General features: G+C 36.2%; 4 protein-coding genes across 8 annotated transcripts in view; 2 read left to right on the top strand and 2 right to left on the bottom strand.

Annotated features, from left to right (window-relative positions):
• The first annotated feature begins 224 nt into the window (after positions 1-224).
• LOC123873597 (protein drumstick) overlaps positions 225-20,231 on the top strand; it is a 51,282-nt gene continuing 31,275 nt past the window's right edge. Inside the window, exon 1 of one of the 4 annotated variants that reach the window (XM_045918480.1) lies at positions 225-556. The gene's annotated coding sequence lies outside the window, so the exon portion shown is untranslated. Of the gene's footprint in view, positions 557-9,211; positions 9,561-9,679; positions 9,898-20,231 lie in introns of those variants that run through there. The other 3 variants (XM_045918481.1, XM_045918478.1, XM_045918482.1) reach the window with 3 other exon arrangements.
• Positions 1,471-3,822, top strand: LOC123873594. The gene is made up of 3 exons (XM_045918475.1): positions 1,471-1,948; positions 2,114-2,217; positions 3,124-3,822. Exons 1-3 carry the CDS (start codon positions 1,666-1,668, stop codon positions 3,739-3,741), a joined length of 1,005 nt encoding a protein of 334 aa, XP_045774431.1. The 5' UTR covers positions 1,471-1,665; the 3' UTR covers positions 3,742-3,822.
• Positions 2,216-4,474, bottom strand: LOC123873592 (protein ALP1-like). 2 transcript variants are annotated; one of them, XR_006797716.1, is made up of 3 exons: positions 3,864-4,474; positions 3,571-3,696; positions 2,216-3,040 (listed from the first exon to the last, which is right to left on the bottom strand). XR_006797716.1 is itself a non-coding variant. In XM_045918472.1 (2 exons), exons 1-2 carry the CDS (start codon positions 4,299-4,301, stop codon positions 2,231-2,233), a joined length of 1,248 nt encoding a protein of 415 aa, XP_045774428.1. In that variant the 5' UTR covers positions 4,302-4,474; the 3' UTR covers positions 2,216-2,230. The 2 variants fall into 2 exon arrangements, 1 of the variants encoding a protein (XP_045774428.1); XM_045918472.1 differs by lacking the exon at positions 3,571-3,696.
• LOC123874037 lies at positions 8,905-14,646 on the bottom strand. The gene is made up of 3 exons (XM_045919195.1): positions 14,574-14,646; positions 9,544-9,740; positions 8,905-9,124 (listed from the first exon to the last, which is right to left on the bottom strand). The coding sequence occupies exons 1-3, from the start codon at positions 14,644-14,646 to the stop codon at positions 9,029-9,031; spliced, it is 366 nt and encodes a 121-aa protein (XP_045775151.1). The 3' UTR covers positions 8,905-9,028.

Raw genomic sequence — 20,231 nt, forward strand, 5'->3', positions numbered from 1 at the left:
AATTATCTGCTAGTTTATATGGTTTTTAAAAAAACAGGGACTAAAAAACTGACATATTGATACAGTTATCAAAATATTCGAACAGAGCCGCGGTTCGGGCTAGTATGTGTAACAGACTTGTGTGGCAGGCGGTCAGCGGATTGTCTCAATGTGTCAGCACCGTAAATAACAGCATCGTTGGACGTCATTTGCATTTTTATTGTCGCCTGCATCATACGGAATGGATAAAGGCTGTAATTTAATCGCCGGCCCGCAAAATTGAATTATTTATTATTCGATACGTTTGTAAAACACAATTATTCGGCGGCCGAATGTCATCTGTCGATGTCTTTTTTGGTATCAGTCCGAATCGGTCGGTCCTGTAAATTCACATATTTAAAGCTAAAAAAATTGCTATCATACTTTCCTGATTTCTTTTACAAGCAGTTGTGTCGCAGCGCTGATATTGTTCGGTCTCATTTATACGTTTTAGAGAATTTTTAAAGTTTCTCATCGCGCACTTTCCGCAGTGGTTGTTTTTTTTTTAATCACCGGTCTTAGCAAACTACACAAATGGGTAAGCCTTCTTTATTACGCTTTTTATTATAATGTTACTGAATGCTGATGGAATCCGATAACGATTTACTTTATATTTTTATTTCGCGCCGGTTATTTATTAAGAATTTTGTATTAATGCATGATTATAAAAAAGCGAAACCGACTTGTAATTTACTGGTTGTGCGTTGGACCTCGAGAATGTAGCGAGGAATTCGGTGGCAGATTGCAGATTAATAGTATTAATCATTCCCAAATATTTGCATTGAAATACCATATTCTTTTTAATTGATTCTAATGCGATAGAGACTTCTTGAGAAACGCGTTTTATATTTTATTTTTCGGTTATAATAATATTTCGGCGATATTTCACTTTCTGTTTTTATTTAAATATTTTTGCGGCTGCACATTTTTACAGTTTTATTTATTTTTTCTTGTTTTAGAATTATTTGGATTTTTCCAATCAAACATAAGTAGCATTATCCTATGTTTATTTTAAAAGATTTCGTTATCCTTTACGGACAAAGCGGTACCCGTTAGCCGATTATGTTCGTACAAGGCTCTAACTCTATTTAGTCCGTCATAGGCACGGAGCCGACGGGAAAATATCTGATAATCTTCTCAGCGTCTACCGATCTGCACTGTGGTACCGTCGCGTTCGAAATTACCGACGATTATTTGACAAGGCAACTAACTCCATATCCGAAACATTGACACAAAGACAGCGTGGTTGAATAGGCTAAAGAATTTAAGCCGCGACTGTACACGGCTCGAAAGTTCTCACAGCATCATGAGAATGCTTTTTACAATCGATATTCAAAAAAGAATAGCATCGATGTCTCTGTTGTCAACGGACGATTCTCTCGGAGATCAAGACAGCTGTAACTCGAGATCGCACTCTATACGCTGAAGTGTAAGTTTTGAAATCGTGCGGTGGTTCAATAGCCGGGTCCACACCGGACGATCCATCGCGCTCCGATCGCGCGCGGCAGCAGCGCGATCCAAAGATGCAGGCGGTGTGGACGTGCCGCGCGCGATCCATGCGCACGTATTGGAGCGCGCGCTCCCTACCTCGCGCGATCCGTGTGCGGTCGGTTTTTGTGCCAGCCTCAAAGGTGCCTCAGTTGCGTGATGCGCGCGGTGTGGACGGTTGTGTTGGTTCGCGCGATCCACCTCGCCATGGACATCTCAGAAAGTCGCCGTTTGATATCGCTTTATAAAGAATTTAAATGTTTATGGGATCCCAAAGATTCTAATTACACCAATAGAGGTGTTAGAGATGATGCTTGGTGTCAGATTTCTCGTGAAATGGGGAATAAGTCGATCGAGAACCTAAAGAAAAAAATGCGATCTCTGGCGGGAGGCTACAGAAGGGAGAAACACAGAGAGAAGCAAAGCCGTATAACTGGATCCGGTAAGAAAACAAAGCTACTTTTTATCTGTAGGTATTAAAATTATATATTTTATTATAAGTAATTACATCATAATATTTACTGTGGATTTCACGTGATTTCGCTTTTTACATTTAAGCTGTTAGAAATACACGTGGTTATTTTAATGAGTAACTTGTTTATTTCAGGTGCTCAAGATACATATAAATCAAAGTGGTTTGCGTATGATGACTTCGACTTTATGGCGGATAAAAATGAACCCGGAACCACACGCGATACATTGGAACATATTGTGAGCTATTAGTTTACTGATATTCATTTTGCCAAACTATTGTATGGTTTGTAACAAAGTGTCTTGCTAAGTGGGACCGTATTGTAGTGGCATTTTCTGTTGCTCTTCTTGGTACGACGGCCATCGGTTGTAGCGATTGTGATGGCGGTTCATTTCGCCAGCTTCCAGGTATTACATCTCCATTCTCCTGTACTGTATCAAACGTTCCTGGCGATATAAAGTTAGGATTACTGCGTAAGTAGTTATATAAATGAACCGTTGCCAGCACGACTTTAGTCGCAGTTTCTGGTTCCAAAAGCATAGGTTTACGCAGGACTCTGTAGACAGAACTAAGTACTCCAAACGCGTTTTCAACTACTCTACGTGCTCTTGACAGTCGGTAGTTGAAAATTCTTTCACAAGAACCCCTTTCCCGTGTACCATCGTATGGTTTCATAGTATAATCATTAAGCTGAAAAGCTTTATCACCTAGTATATAATAGGGTACCTCAATTTTATAGGGAACTTGCAATATCTCCGGTGGAGGAATATTTAGCTCTTTTTTTTCAAGTTTTTTATATAAATTTGTGCTTTTGAACACGCCTCCATCTGATATTCTGCCTTTAGTCCCAACATTCACATACAGGAACCTATAATTTGCATCTACTAATGCAAAAAGAACAATACTAGGAAATAATTTGTAATTATCAAAGTCGTTGCCACTATTAAAAGGCGATTGTATAGCGACGTGTTTGCCGTCCATCGCTCCTATCACGTGTGGGAAATTCCACTTATTCTCGAATTGCTGAGAAACTGTACGCCATTCTTCTTTAGTTGACGGCACCTGAAAATAAAGGAGATCTTAATTATAATATAAAGCTGAAAATAAGAATAAGCAGTAAATAGTAATAATAATTGTTGTTACAGGTAGAATCTGATACGACTGATGGGGAACTTGAAGTTAATACTACAGTGAGCGAAAACGAGAACAGTAACATTACTAGTGACACACAACCGGAGAGAGCCAACCACCACACAGATCAGAGTAGAGAGCAGAATGATCAGAATGCACAATCCAGTGTCCAAACAACAAACAAAAGAACAAAAAAAAGAAAGAAAACTACTTCTAATAATGCAGATGACATATCAGATGAAACTCTTTCAGAGGCTTTCCAACTTCTGCAACAATGTGCTCAGCCACCACAACCGGAAACTGATTCTTACATTGCTTTCGGGCAGTATATATCTACTGAATTGCGGAAATATGATGCAGTAACATTAGTTAATGTCAAAAATGCTATATGCCAAGTTATTTTTCAAGCTGACACAGGAAGATATGGGGATAGCAATTATGGATATTACACTAATTCATACCCTGGCACACCAATAGCATCCACTTCATCACAGTCCCAGTCTCTACAACCTCAAAATTATCCAGCTCCAATTCCACAGACATCACCGTCTGCTCATCTAGCCTCCAATTCATCGCAGTCCCAGTTTCTGAAACCTCAGGATTATTCACTTCCACAGTCACCACCGAATTAAATAAGTACCTACCTATATCATGTTTTCAAAAAATAATTAATAATTGTAAACATGTTACTTCTTTAAATTATGATTGTAATACACTACTTTTTTATTGAGTAATAAAGTATGGTTTTACTTACCTTTACATAATCATTTAACAGGTCAATGATGGCTTCACAAACTTCAGGAATAATTATCGATATAGACTGTTTGGAAATGCGGAACAGATACTGCAAACTGACGTACGAATCTCCAGTTGCTAAAAATCTCAATGTTAGTAATAATCTTTCCTTCACAGTAATGGCATCTCTATAATTTGTATCATTCTTTCTTAGCTTGTTATTTAATAATGAACACAATATCTCAAATTGATTAGCATTCATTCTTGCAAAATTGTGTTCAACTTTATCTGACACTAACTCTGCGTACAGCTGAGTCCCAGATTCCAAGCGATTTTTGTAAATTTGTTTCACCCAAAACCGTCGTTTTCTTTTTTGTGATTTTTTGCGCAAGCATTTAAGCAAAATAAAAGTTACTGCTGCAACGGCAAGACGCCGCCGTTGTACGTGTGACTCCATATCGTACAAGAGTTAGACTGGCTGAATCACGGATCGCCTTAGGATCGCTTGGAGCGCATATTTGGGATCGCAAGTTTCCAAGAGTGGATCGGCATAACACGATCCACGATCCACGATCCGCGATCCTGGATCGCGGATCGCGGGATCGATGGATCGTCCGGTGTGGACCCACCTAATGGTATTTTATTGTTCGGTTTGAGTATGAATTGCGTCAGCGACTAAAAAGACAAAGCATGGCGCATTGTGAAGCTAATGATGAGCCAAAACATTATTTTTAGACGAAACACGGCTAGGGTTACCATATATACCTATATAAAATTGAAAAGCCCTGACCAGAAAAATAATATTTTCATTAAATATCAAATGTCTGGTAGGTACCTACTTCATATTATGTACCTATGAAGTACCTGCCTACTTACTTGACATTTTGTCAGGAGTACACGCGAAATAATAACTACTAGCTGATGCCCGCGACTTCGTTCGCGTGGATGTAGGTTTTTTAAAAATTCCGTGGGAAATCTTTGATTTTCCGGGATAAAAAGTAGCCTATGTGCTAATCCAGGATGTAATCTATCTACATTCTAAATTTAAGCCCAATCCGTCCAGTAGTTTTTGCGTGAAGGAGTAACAAACATACACACACACACACACACTCACACATACAAACTTTCGCCTTTATAATATTAAGTGTGAAGTGTGATGTGATCTAACTACGTAAGTATTATATTACCTATTAGGCCTTTACTAATTTTCTATGCTTATAATATGGCTTACACACGTTGAATCTGTCTATAAAATAAACAATGTAAGTAAGTGCCTATAAGCTCGTGTGCTTTTCATTAGTAAGACTATATTAATTATAAAATACCAAAGAGGGGAATAGCCCTATAGAAAATAAATATACCGTTATCTTCGATAATAAATGGAATGATATACCCTAGTATTATAAATAGTTGACATAAGAAAATCACTTACGATAGTTTAAACGTTAGAAAACTAGCGTTTAAACTATCGGGAGTGATACCCACTTTAAGTATAGAATGTACCGGCTATAATTACGTATTTAAGTAGTCGATGTATTCCAACTAGTTTCGAACCCATCCGGGGTCCTTTTTAGGGGTCCGTACCTCAAAAGGAAAAACGGAACCCTTATAAGATCACTTTGTTGTCTGTCTGTCTGTCTGTCTGTCAATAAACCTACAGCGTACTTCCCGTTGACCTAGAATCATGAAATTTGGCAGGTAGGTACGTCTTATAGCACAAGTACAGGAAATTTGGGGCTACATCATTAAAAAAAAAATTAAAATGTGTTTTAATTTTCAAAGTAACATAACTATACCAAGTGGGGTGTCATATGAAAGGGCTTTTACCTGTACATTCTAAAACAGATTTTTATTTATTTTATGTATAATAGTTTTTGATTTATCGTGCAAAATGTCGAAAAAAATACCCGAGTACGAAACCCTCGTTGCGCGAGTCCGACTCGCACTTGGCCGGTTTTTTATAGGGACTCTGCTCGCTGCGCATTGCGCGGTAGAGACCCTATGAAAAAGGACCCCGGATGGGTTCGAAACTAGTTGGGATACATCGATTAAATATTATGTGAGTATAGCCGGTACATTATATGCTTAAGACATCCATTTTATTTATAAATAAGTAGGCCTAGAGTCTGTTCCCTTTCATTCCTTTTTCATTGGAAACTTACATATTTTCAAAATCCAAGACGAAATTCTGCCAATCGTCTATAAATCTTGACATGTCAGGAAAGATCCCGACGTCTGGTAACCCTAGGCACAGCTAGCCATACTGTGAGCCTTTATAAGGTCTACAGACGATCTCAGTAAAGATTATAATCCGCTTTTATGGTGCCGGTAGCTTGCTAGTTTTTTGATCCGATCGGATAAATGGACGGACAGATTTCACGAGTTCATTTATATATCTGACTATGTTTCAAGCTAAAATAGTTATACCTACTTAGCTTTAAAGTGGGCTTAACTAGGTACATACTTGTTCTATTAACTTAAAATTCTTAGCCAAAAATTCCTTCCACTTAATACACACTTTTAAAACAAAGTTTAAAAACTCAGCCCAACTCAAAAAAGAAATGAAATGCATTAAAAATTTTTGGCTGGTTGTTTATCTAGAAGTAGCTATCAACTAGTAGGTGGGTGGGCAATAAGATTAAAAAAAAAGTAGGTACGAAATGGCAAGATATAAATTAATTAAGAGCCAACGTACAAAAATACAAAGGACAAGAGATTAATAATAAAAATCAAATGTCATAAAAATGTATTTTTATTAAAATGTATGTATTTATTCTATTCATTGATTTTTAAGATTGTTACATATATATATATATATATATATTTATTTTTCTTGTCTTTAGTACCTAATTTTGTTAATCTGGAGGTGGGCGTTAACAACTGCAACACAGTTTGTACTTAACTAACGCAGTTGTTATCGTTGTTTATTTTAAGGCAATGTTAAGTGTAAATAAAGATATTTTTCATTTTTCATTTTTCATTCCATATTATTTAATTTATCAATCAATATTCATATTCATCAATAAATATTCATTCATTCGTAAAAAGAGAGTATCTACCACTTACATCGATACAGTTTCTGGCTAGTTACTTATTAATGGAAATTTTAAATTACAGTACAGTACACTTTTATGAACAGAAAAAATTATAGATAAAAATAATTTTATCAGAATGAACTTTTGCAAAGTGCTTTTGAATCGTCATGTGAGTCTACCACTGCTGGTTCAGAATGCCTTGTATAGACAAATCCCTCTCTCGCTGACATCTCGATAGCGAGATAACCAGCAAGGTGGTTGCTCTAATAATTAATTTTAATTACCTACTTATTAAAGCGTGTAATTACCTATAGCAATCCCGGGCATTGCTAGAGCTTGTTAAATCTACGTACTTTTATCATAGGTAGGTAAGTTGTTACTTACAAAATCTTCGATTGTTGTCGTCGCGTCATCGATCGACATCGTCAACCGATAAACTGTTGGACATAGATTTCTTAGGGACTTACACATGCTGTGATCTGGCATCGCCAGGATCCAGCGCCTTTCTGTGATTCGTTTGATGTCGCCTGTCCTAGTGGGGGGTCTACCAACGCTGCGCTTTCCGGTGTACGTTCGCTATTTTGGCATCCTGAGATCCCAACGCGTAGGTTCGGTTATTCGAACTGTGTGGCCCACCCATTGCCATATTATCAGCTTCGCGACCCGTTGGGTTATGTTGGTTCTTTTACGGATTTCCTTATTTCTGTGATTGTTATGCATTTTTCATGTGCGCCCTTACAGCATTAGATTTGAACATTGATTAAATTGGAACTTTGAATTTGAAAATTAGCAACGGATGTCACCCGATGTGGCCAGCCGTCATTTATTTTGTCAACAAAAGTGAATCTGACGTAGTTTCGTGTCGCCATAAAGTTACTGATTATATTATTATCGATTGTTTCTAGCCATTGTGTGCAAACATTCGATCTGTGACACCATTGGCTAAGTTCGTGCAGAGGCACTCTTCAGTCCATAATGTCGGAAAATGATAAGAAAAGACATCTAAAATCAAATTTTCATAAATATGTTTTTCTAGATGGAACAGCAATTCCATTAAAAATTGTATTTTTAAGTGAATCTTACAGATATCTGAACAAAGATTTGTAAAATTGGTTTTAAAATTAGGAAATTAGCAACGCATGTCACCCGGTGTGGCCAGCAGTCATCCATTTTGTCAACAAAAGTGGATCTGATGTCTTTTTGTGCCGCCATAAAGTTGCCGATTGTCGATTGTTTCTGGTCATTGTACGCAAACATTCGGTCTGTGACACCATTGTCTAAGCTCGTGCGGACGCACTCCTCAGTCCATAATATAGTACAATGGGTCTATAAGCTTCCCGTCGCTCGCCATGATGAATTCCAATTTCCTAAACAAAGAATCCCGTAATATGTTTTGATGTTTTTGGGCATTGTCGCGTTTTGTCACCATCCACGCTTGATTAGACGATAATATCTGTGACGGGACTAAATGTAGAAGAATGAATTTGTGAGGGATCTTTTTTTGGGGAAATCTTGATTATTGTTTGTCGGATTTCGTCTAACTGCACGTTTCACGCATGTCGCGTAGGTATTCCGTTATGTCCTATTTGTATTATCCCCTTTGAAGTATGAGGAGTTTTTTCTTTGAGACCTATAAGGTGGTACTGAATGGTTTTTTGCTTGATAAAATATAATCTCTATTTGTAGATATTATTTAATTATTTAATATTACAGGTTTTATATTTTTTCTGAAGTTTTATAAAACTTGAAATTTTTTTTTAAATAAAACAAATATTATATAATACTTATTTATTTAAAAAGTAAATTACACTAGGTACATACCTAATTTAAAAAAGATTTGAGTAGGTAATTTCTTAACTAACTACCGACCAAATTTAATTTAGTAAAATCAGTAAATACATAAATACATATAAATTAATATACCGATGAAATAGATAATAAGATCTATTGGTATCGCTTTGCCATATTATTATAGCCCTTTTAGGTAGGTATGATTGATGATTGTACATTATGTCGAGTGGGAGCTAAACGTCAAGAGGCGGCGCGTAGCGCGGTAGCCGCGGGCGCACATAAATAACCGGCTTCACCGCAAACAACGACGTATTTACTACATTATTTTATACATGCGCTCGCGCAATACACGGAGGCTCTAATACGCGCCCAACCTACATAATAACGAGAACGCGCGGAAGGCGTAACTCGGTGGCAATCTAGCATCTCGCTCCGCGCCGCCGCGGGCGCGCGCCTAAGCGAGACAAACGACCACAAATTTATTAAAACGAAAAAAAAGCTCAACTGCTACTGCACTCCGCGTCGCCTCCACAGAACTAGATACATTTTTCCACGTCGCCTTGCACGAGCGAGAGGCGCGCTCCTCGCGCGGGTGCGAGCGGGACGGATAGCGTTTCGCGAGGAGGGCGCGCAGTTAAACGGCCGGTCATGTGGGCGCTGCCGGTGTTGCGCACGCGCAGCTACCTCGGCACGGTCGAGTTCCACGCTCACGCTGCGTCGTCCGGCTCGCTTAGCCCGTGTGACCTTTACTCGGTGAACTTAGGAAGCGTCTTTCGGTGTGAAACGTTCATTAGACCCCCTTCATCCCGCACGATCGTGGTCTTCCAACTCATCAGTGAAGGGGAAAGAGTGAAAAAGATGGCAGGCGATCGCCAGCGCCGTGGCTAAAGGTATTCGTAGAATGCGTGATCTGTATCGAGCGGGCGGCGCGAGGTGCGGGGTGCGGGGCGCGTTCGGAAGCGGTGGCAGCTCCCATCGACTCCTGGGGTTATTCTTCCTCAGGCCACTGCTGCTCGAGCTACGTACCAGGCGAGCCAGTTTTTTCTTTCCATCGCACCGCACGCCACACACTCGTTAAGCCCGTGCCAACACGAGAAGTCGCCACTAATAAATTACTGTTTTTTACTGCACTCGAACAGTCTACGCCGTGCAGCCGACTAATTTATACGTAAAAATAAACATCAATCAGCAATAAACGCCGCTGTTCGCACCCGAGCCCCGAACTCTGTGAGTACTGCATGTCTCATCTTATGTTTCTTAATCTAATCGAAGCTCTCTTAATTTGCACTTTGCTGATTGCGAAGTAACTACCTGCGCAGCATCAGACTACCTTGACTTAGGTATAATAAAAAATATCTGACATAGCAATTAAGAGAGCGAACACCTCTATTTGCAAATTATTTTATTTCCATTATGTTATCTATATTTACAATTTTTTAATCATTTTGTTCTACCTATCTTCTACTGTAAATTAAGAATGTTTTGATATTTTAAAAATAACAATAGCCAAAAGTTTCACTATTTAGCTATATTTTACTCATTATGCTTTTCAAATTTATTTTTATCCGAGACCAATAAAAAATTACCAAGCAAGCAATAAGGTGTTAACTGCAATCATTCACGCTATATCCATAAATAATTTGAATGATGTCCAAACATTTTTATTAGCATTTAAAATTTTATGCAAATACAAGGAGCCTAATAGAAGTAGTAGGTGTAAAAATTTATCATAATATTATGTGTACCTACCTAAATTTAGCTTGAAAGCAATTTCAAGACGTCGACGCTTAAGGTGTTTTTTATGTGAATTGTAAAAATTTAATTTGAATATTAAGCATTATATTATTTTTGCATTTAAATGCGCTTGGGATAAGTTATGAAGGATTCGGTATAAAAAACAAAAATACAAGCCCTTTAGTTATTTCAATAAGTCCGTCCATTACTATGTAAATGTGATCTTAGCGCCTCTTGGCGTTAGGAAAAAAGTTATCCATGCCCTCATACAATTTTTTATAAAATCACTGGCACCCGACTTGAGCACCATTGAGTGTCGGATCGGGTCTATTTTATAACGATTTATGGTTTATTTAACAATAAAGAACCTTTCTTCAATGGTATTGAAAAAAACTGGCGTTCACATTATTATGGAATTCAGAATGGCCTAATATGTTGCATTGTTGTATGGGCAAAGCTTTGGAGTGCATGCATCATTAAATAATATGGTTTTTGAGTACTTCGAATATTTAGTTCCCATGAGATTTTTCTAAATGGGAGTTTGTCATCGTTGAAAATGAAGAAATAGCTGAAATTTTTAATGGTGTATTATCACTCATTATCTACTAACCCTTATTAACCTCCTCTCAGTAGAATTTGCTTCCAAATTGGTTAACTTGATAATAATAATATCATAAGTGGCACAATATGTCTTACGTGACATAAATAATATATTTCACCAACTGAATTATTTCTATTAATTTGATTTTTCAAGTTAACAGATAGATTTCGACTTAGTTTTCGTTATTATAATAAACCCGTATCCAAAAGTGCGTTTCTTAGTTTGTTTGCTATTACTATCTACTTCAACAACGCTTCAACTTTTTTAACCAATAGGAAAATCAATAAAGTCTAGTTTTTGTTAAATAAGTATTTTTAATCTATCCATCTTAACATAAAACTGTTTCTACTCAATACTTCGCATTTTAATGTAACCCCAATTTCTCATTCCTGACTCGATAGTCATTTATATGTTTGAGAAAACTGTATTAACTATGTTTTTCATAATATTTCAAGCGCAATAATTCATTCTTATCATTTGGTCTTCATATTTTCTGTAGTTGTTTTTAAAAAAAAACATTTTTCTCTATTTTCTAAAATTTTTACTTTTTAGCGTTTGTGGTTTTTGAAGTCGGTTTTATTTTTCTTTTGAAAATTTTTTATTTCACGATTTTTAGTGGCCCCACTGTACTATAATATGCTATGCCCAGTTAAAACCCTACTGTTTACTAAGCTATTACACTGATCGCGAGCAATTTGCTCTTATCGATTGAGGAGTTCTGTTCTCCATCTCCGAAGATATACATCAGATCTGAGCAAAAAGTCAAACTCATCATAATACACAATACTTACATAATAGGTAATAAATCGTATAGGTATGCCTGATAAGGTAAACTGTTTCTTACACGTAAATTAATTTAAGATCTTTAATAATATGTAACAGTTAAACGATTTAAATAAATGAATTGAAATGAAAGATTCTAATAAAGTTATTAAGAAAATATCCTAATTTAATCAATTGGTAGATATTGTATATCGCGAACTAAATGAGTTACAAGAAAAACACAAGGAAAACATCTTTATAACTTTAATGTTTGGCTAATTCACGTGCTTATACAATGCCAAAGGCAGTTAAAACATATCTGTAATTACTGACATCGGCCTTTATAACCCAAGAGCTGGCAGTTTAAATTGAATTTTCGCTATAAATTTTATGCAGTAGTAAAATTACTTTATTACACACAAATTGCATAATATTAGGTAACATTTAACTTTATCGACATAGATTTATTTGGTATCATTAGGTACATCACTTTGCAAAAATGTTGGACATCTGTTAAGTTTAATTTTTTCACCGTAAGGAATTAAAAGCATTTTACTTTTTTAAACTAAATTTTATTGTAGAAAATTATGTACTTAGTTAAAAACGAAAATGGCACTCACTGAGGACTGTCTACCTACTACACTGACAGAAGTGAAAACTTAGTAAAATTTAGTTTTACTGTAGAATAAATTTTAGAATAACATTTTACTGTAGAAAATTATATAGATAAGAAAAATTAAAACTATGAAATAACAGGGGATTTTTGGCGGGGCTTCAAATAACGGTAAAAGAAACTTTATTCTCATTAAGAATTAATTGTAGTAAAAGAAATTATAATTTGTAAATTAGCTTAGTTTTTACATCTACCGGCACTATTAACCGAGACGTAACTTTAAAGTTCTACCCATCCCAAAATCGCTTAGCGCGAAAAGAAAGTTTTTACTTCAGTAAATGGCTTGTTTGCATTTTTGGGAGTGTTAAAAGCGCATGCAAGCTCTTAAATCATGAAGCGTATCGCGGTAGTGAATAATTATTTCACGCTCGTTCTTATTCGTGTCGGAAGAACGCTTGAATTATATAAGTTAAACGATTTCGAATAATAATTTTATTGTAACAACCACAAACAAGATGCAAAATAATTACCTATAACCATTTTGCAAGAATTGTACCTAACTTTGTAAGATATCAAGTAGCAGACATAGACATTTAACTTTTCATTACAATAATAATATTATATTGAATGCTGATAGTAAAACAATAGACAGGTGTGTGACGAAATCATCAATATTAAAAAAGAACAAGTGTAAATTAAAAATTTATAACACCCCCGACAAGTGAAGGTTACAGTAACTAGAAAAGACCGAAAAGACCTGATAACTTTCAAACGGCTGAACTGATTTTCTTGGACTATTCCGCGCCTATGATCTAAATTATCTGAGTTTTCCAAAACATCATTTTCAAATAAATAATTATGTATTTAGGCAACGTCCATCTTGACAGCTTGACATTTGTCAATTAACATAATATTATGAACCTAACGGTTATCTAACCTTCTTTTCTACAAGAAAACTAGAAAAGAGCTGATAACTCTTAAACTTCTGAACCCATTTTTTTGGATTATAGCTAAGAACACTCTCGATCGAGCCACCTTTCAAACAAAAAAAAGTAAATTAAAATCGGTTCATTCGTTTAGGCGCTACGATGCCACAGACAGATACACAGATACACAGATACACAGACACACAGATACACAGATACACACGTCAAACTTATAACACCCCTCTTTTTGGGTCGGGGGTTAAAAAGAAAAGACCTGACTGACTAATTGACTGACTCATCAACACCAATAACAACAAAGCTAGAATTTTGCACAGAGGTTTTACTTAATGTAGACAAGGAATAGGTCTGGATTATTCGAAATTCCCACGGGATATGGAATAAAGAGGAGTTATATTTTTGCCCAGCGCAGCCGCGGGCGGTCGTTGGTAATGTATCATATTATTTTAAGCCATTGGAGTCAATAGGTAGGTACTTATAGGAAGATAAGCAAGAGTCTACCTTAGTTTTCATTAAACAAATATTTGTAAAAAGTCAACGAGAAAGTAAAAATCAGCCAAATGTGAGTCAGACTGGCGCACCAAGGGGTCCGTACTCCGGTAGGTATTTTTTCCGATATTTTGCACGATACATCAAAAACTTTTATGCATAAAAGTACCCTTTAAGTTTTCTTGACAGACACAGACTGACAGACGGACAGTCAGGCAGACAGCCAACAAATAGCCTATAACGGTTCCGTTTTTTCTTTTGAGTTACGGAACCCTAAAAATTTGCATTTAAAAAAGTAAACATTTGAAATTGTGTTGGTAACATATTTTGGAATGCCGAGGATGCGCTACGGGGCGCTCACCGCGCCACTTTCTTTTAACTTCGCCGAACATTTTCGTCGTATGGGATAAAAAGACAAAAAATTGTCACATACACGACCTGTAAGAAGCTTAAAACAAACCTTCGAGATGTTTCTTATGAAACAAAGTTACTTATTTATAGATTTCCCTCGCTAACTATGTTATCTAATGGACAACTAACAAAGGACGTGGATTTCACGTATTTTGGAATACCCTCTATTTAATAATCACTGAGAAATAATTTGTTTTTGTCATAGGTAAATACCGGATTAGATTTGATTAGCAAACTTTTTAGCAAACAATTAGTTTTGATTAGCAAACTTTTATATCTCGTTCTCATACAGAGTAATACGTTTGCAAATAGTTTAGGTATCAATACATGGCAATTATATGGGTATTACCCATTGTAAATGGAGTAATTTGCAAAGAGCAATCGTCGAGTTTCTTGCTAGTTCTTCCTAGTAAGAATGGCATTCTGAATCATTGGTAGATTCATTTGACGATTTAAAGAATGTGTAAAAGTTTATTTAAATAGAAAATCTTTCTATTTCGAGTTCTATGTACCTATAACATAATTAAGTCTGCCATTTCACTTACTTTGATTCCGCGTAGCTTACCCCCAGTCTAGTTTACATACTATTTGAGAACCAAACTGTCCTGTAAACGTCTATGTTATTAACACATTGCCTCATGTTTACGAGCCGCAGGTTGGAATAATGTCCAAGCTCCAGAGACAATGATTATTATTTATCGTCAGAATCGCTTTTGTCATAACGCCGACCAGTCCGTAGCGATCATACGTCCATTAATTCTCGTTCGATGTTTAAATATTGATCGGGAAAACGAAATTGATTATAGTGTGTTCCACAGAACTGAGATTCATGTTACCTATAATATTATAAGGGACCAAAAGACTCCTCGAAAAATGAAATTAATATTATGAATTTGCATATGCAACCAGTTTAACTAATAATGTATTTGATTTAATCTCCCAGAAAACATTTTAGAGATGTATTTCAATAAGTTCAAAATTTCTGTGAACCACAAAACTGAAAAATCCGATAACAATGTATTTGTTTGAAACGACAAGAGAGATTAGGAATAAATTGCTCTAACAGTTCTAATATTTCTAATAAGTTTTAGTCTTTTTTTAGTATTTATTTAGTATTATCGTCAACCTTCTCATAATTTTTGTACTAACAACCACATGGTTTTAGACGTGCTTACAATGGTGATGTCAGGACAATATATCTATACCCATTTGCTAAGTATATTATTATAGTTAGTGCTCTTCTTCTATGTACGTGTTAGTGCTTCAAGAAATCTTAGTAAATATTAAGTGACTTTTTGACATTTGTTACACCTATGGATGAAACACCAAAAATACTTCAAATCACACTTCACACTTCACACTAATATTATAAAGGCGAAAGTTTGTATGTGTGTGTGTGTGTGTGTGAGTGTGTGTGTGTGTGTATGTGTGTGTATGTTTGTTACTCCTTCACGCAAAAACTACTGGACGGATTTGGCTGAAATTTGGAATGGAGATAGATAATATCCTGGATTAGCACATAGGCTACTTTTTATCCCGGAAAATCAAAGAATTCCCACGGGATTTCGAAAAACCTAAATCCACGCGGGCGAAGTCGCGGGCATCGGCTAGTTAAACATAAGAACCACTAAACATTTAAAGACGCTTTTCGATATCCGGAACTTTAGCTTTTTCCTTTGGCTCAGAAGAAACTGTCAATATATTAGTTCGTTTATGTACAGGAAGCATACATAGGTACACAGACGATGATAAGTCAATAATGTACTTGTACATAACGTCCTCTTAACATAATTCGTCAGTTAGCACAAGAATATGGCAGGAAACTTATATTTGTAGGAGATAAAAAACAAAGGTTGGTCGAGTTTCGGCCCAGCTTATCTGACTAACCACAATAGATAAACGAATTCCTTTCTTGGATGTGTTAAATATTAACAAATAGAACTATGTTTAGGCCTTGAGTTCTACATCCCCGTTGAAAATCGGTGATGAAACTTGAATTACTAACTTAGAATTAGACTTCGAGATAATTCAATGACTTCGAGTGGTGTAGATATACAATAGAATTGAAACAAGTAAATTAACACGTACTGAACAGTTTTATTCTACCTATCCACAATGTCGTCAATTCATTGTTGACAGATTTTCTGTCCTCAAGTTTGGGTAGAAATGACTTCTGCAGCATCAGTATTGATGACGGAGTCCTTTGTTCCCTCTTGGAGCTTATCTGCAGCAGTCCTTGTTTCCATGTCTCTCTGGCCTTGGCTACTGCCTTTACATGGTACCACGAGAGTCCCACCCTTAAGGTCTACTTCAATGGACCTCCTCCAGGTGTTATCTGTATTATCAAATTGAGTCACAGTAATTTATTGTCTACTACGCTTCTTTCTCTTTAAAATCTTTTATGTTTACTTTAGCTAAATATTTTTAAATTAGTTAGTTAAATCGCGTAAGTATCTTTTATCTTTTTTTACTCAATTTTCTTCACTATTGATTCTGTTAAAATTCCTTGTAAACGAACAAAAAAAAGTTGCAATATCAAATGAGCAACACAAAGTTAATGAGTTTGCTTAGGAATGTTTGCTTACAAAGTGTAGTTATATCTAATATTCAATTTGTTCACACAAATTCGCAGCAGTTGTATAAAAGCACTTTGTTCAAGGCGCTCTTTTTAATCTTTTCCTTTATCGATATCCACGTTATCTGTGTTTGTGCACGGGCCAGACACGGGCAGTATTTTGTTCGCTGACTCTTTGACTATTCCGCCTGATAACTTTGTTCAGCGATAAACTTTACAAAGACCGGCTAAGTGCGAGTCGGGCCTCGCTCTTTTAGGGTTTCGTACATATATATATTTTGATCACAGCTTACAAAGTACCTAAGTACTACTACTTATGAATTGTTGTTTTCAGTAGGTAGGTACTTACCTATTTTTTGGTACAATATGCAGTGTATGATACATACCTAATATTATACCGAAATTTCATATTCCTCCTTAGATTAGTTTGTCACAAAAATGGTCTACAACTGACAGCTTTAACTGCCCTCCATTTTTTATTTTTCAATATAAAAAGAATAACAAATATGTGGACAATGATAGACCCAACATACCTATTATTAGGGTAAGAAGTTTTTCCGGCTCCTTTTTTTATAACTATGGGATCTCCTGAAAAAAAAATTTAATTGAATTTCTAATTCAATATTCAGTTTTGGGTCAATGTTTTACGATCCAAATACCAAATAATTGTAGTTCAGAGACATGTGGACAGATAGTGACATCAATAGGGCTCCGTTTTTCTCTTTAGATACGAAACCCTAATAAAACTACTTGCAGTACGCCGGGTCTTGCGTGTTATCACTTAGGTATTATTATTTTATAGTGTTGTCATTACAATACGCGTGTCGCGTAGGTACGCGACCGTGAAATGTTATTCTCTTACCTACCCATTCTTATCGTGTATCTAAATATGTGTCTATTGTGTTTGAATAATTTTATTTATAGTACCTACATATAATTTTTATTACTTAGGTACATAATTCTATAAATTAAATTTTATAATATAACTAACTGATGTAGGTATAGATTAAAGATAGATTGAATTACTTTAAATATTTTGACTTTGACTTTACTTTGAGTTAAATTGTTATCGGCCTCTCTTATCTAGACAAAATAAACCTACCTGTCACAGCTACCTACTTACCTACCTACTCCTTAAAAAACTTCAGACGTAACAAGACTTCAAACATAACAAGACTCCATTGAGCCAAATATGGATCAAAGTTCAAGTGGTTCGCAAAATTACCACCTAAACATCCTGCGTGGAAAAATCCCACTTCTGATATTTATTTTTAAGTTATTCTTTTACACTCTACCTAAAATAGATTAAACACTTCGCACGTTCATTCAAACTTTCAAAGTTAAGCCCATTGAGCCAAATGTTTGCTAAGACCAGTTCACACCGGCGCTATTTGACCACAACGGATAGCGCCACAGGTGACTATACCTGATTTTTAGAGATCCGTAGCCGAAGGGTGCCAACCGGGTTTTTTAACTAAGCCTCCGCTGTCCATCCATCCGCCCATCTGTCTGTCAGCGGGCCGTATCTCGTGAACCATACTTCTGGTACTTAAGTAGAGAGTTGAAATTTTCGCAGAATGTGTAGGTATTTCTATTACGACAACAACTAACAAATAATAAAAAAAAACAACCAAATAATAAAAAATTCAAAATGACCGCTATGAAAAAATATTTAAAATGTGTTCTTTGTTTTACCTGCCTACAATTGTACGGAACCCTTCGTGTGCGAGGCCGACTCGCTCTTCGCCGGTTTTTTGTGTTCTAAGCGAGTTAGATTTGTTTAGATGTTTGCGGTCAGATTTTGGAGTGTTTAATGGCTGTTTGGCTTTGAATTTTTTTGTCGTCGGAATTGAGATTTCTGTTGGTTTTATTTTCATAGCGAGAGGAAGCGTATGCGTTACTATCAAGATATCTAATGGCAAATAATTTACGGATTTGCCTAATGAAATGAAATTGGTATGTACAGTAGGTACCTATGTAGGTAAAGGTACCTAGTACCTAAAATAAAACCTCGGTCTAGATACCTACAACCTGAACTGCAATAAAAATAACGTAGGTATAGGTATAGGTAGGACCTCTCTCAGACTTGGGCGCGTTTGGAACCCTCGTAGCTTTAGTTTTAAGTAACGTAATTAATTATCACCACTATATCAATTTCGACCATCAAAAGGAGTACAATTGTACCTACTTTGAATAAATGATTTTGACTTTGACTTTATGCACTTGTGAGTAATCGACAATTTAAGATCTAAGCAACTCACATTCTACTCAGTGTAAGTAGGTAAGTAGGTACCTACCTACCTACCTACCTATGTGCTTCGAATAACTTGGTACCTACCTACTTACTTAGATATCTTTTACAGTTACAGTACCTATACTTAAGTACCTAGGAGTAGAAATCTCTCCTACCTATTACCTAACTTTGTGTCAATTGTCATGTCAAAAATCGTATTTTTGTCCTTATTTTAAAGGTGAACTATACTTTTGACATGACAGTTGACACATAGAGTGGCGATGTGAGTTCTTATTTTGTACGGACTATAATAATATGATAGTTTTTTTTTCTCTTTCGTCTGGCTTTACAAAGATTAGCCAATGTGAAGTTTGTAGTTATTTGTAACAAGTTAGTTAAACTATACAAGTATGGACCCCGTCTGTGCCGGCACTCGTCGAAATACGCACGGCACCCCTTTAGTGCGCTTTCCAGTCAGTTTTAACAAAAAAAAAACACTGCAAAAAGGCAGAGCACGCCCGTCAGCTAACACCAACACAGACGAAGTCCTATGATAGTTTGATACATTCTTACGCACATATTTCCACAGTTAAACAGATAAAAACAGTTCACATATTAAACAATCACCTAGTTAATATTCTGGTTTAAAAGCCAAGATAACCAACAGCGTCCCACGTCAAAAACCTCCGAACATCAGGGAGAAGAAAGTTCCTCCCACGCCCGTACGGCAAATAAAAAAGTAAAAATTCTTTTTTCGAATTCCCCAATCGGCTACCGAATTACACGCCACGCCTCTGCATTCTGATTGGTGCACAGAAGCCGGATTAAATTTTTTCACGCCGTCCGAGCATAATCAACCCGTTTGATAGATAACGTTATAAAAAGGTCTTTTATTTTGTGCACTTTGAGCGGTTGTCTCTTGAACTATGTCTATGAATATAAACTATAACTGTACCAGTATGATTTCATGATAGTAAATTTATATTATGATCCACACTAATCCATATCCATAATCCATAATAATCCATATTACCTATTAACTAATAACATAAATTGGAAAGTGTGTCTGTCTGTCAGCTAGCTTTTTGCGGTCCATTCCAACCGATTTTGATAAAATTTGGTACAGAGGTAGCTTGCATCCAGGGATAGGACATAGGCTAAGTAGGTACTTTTGGTACCGGAAAATTAAAGAGTTCCCA

This window comes from Maniola jurtina, chromosome 17 (genome assembly GCF_905333055.1).
Source record: "Maniola jurtina chromosome 17, ilManJurt1.1, whole genome shotgun sequence".
NCBI lineage: Eukaryota > Metazoa > Arthropoda > Insecta > Lepidoptera > Nymphalidae > Maniola > Maniola jurtina.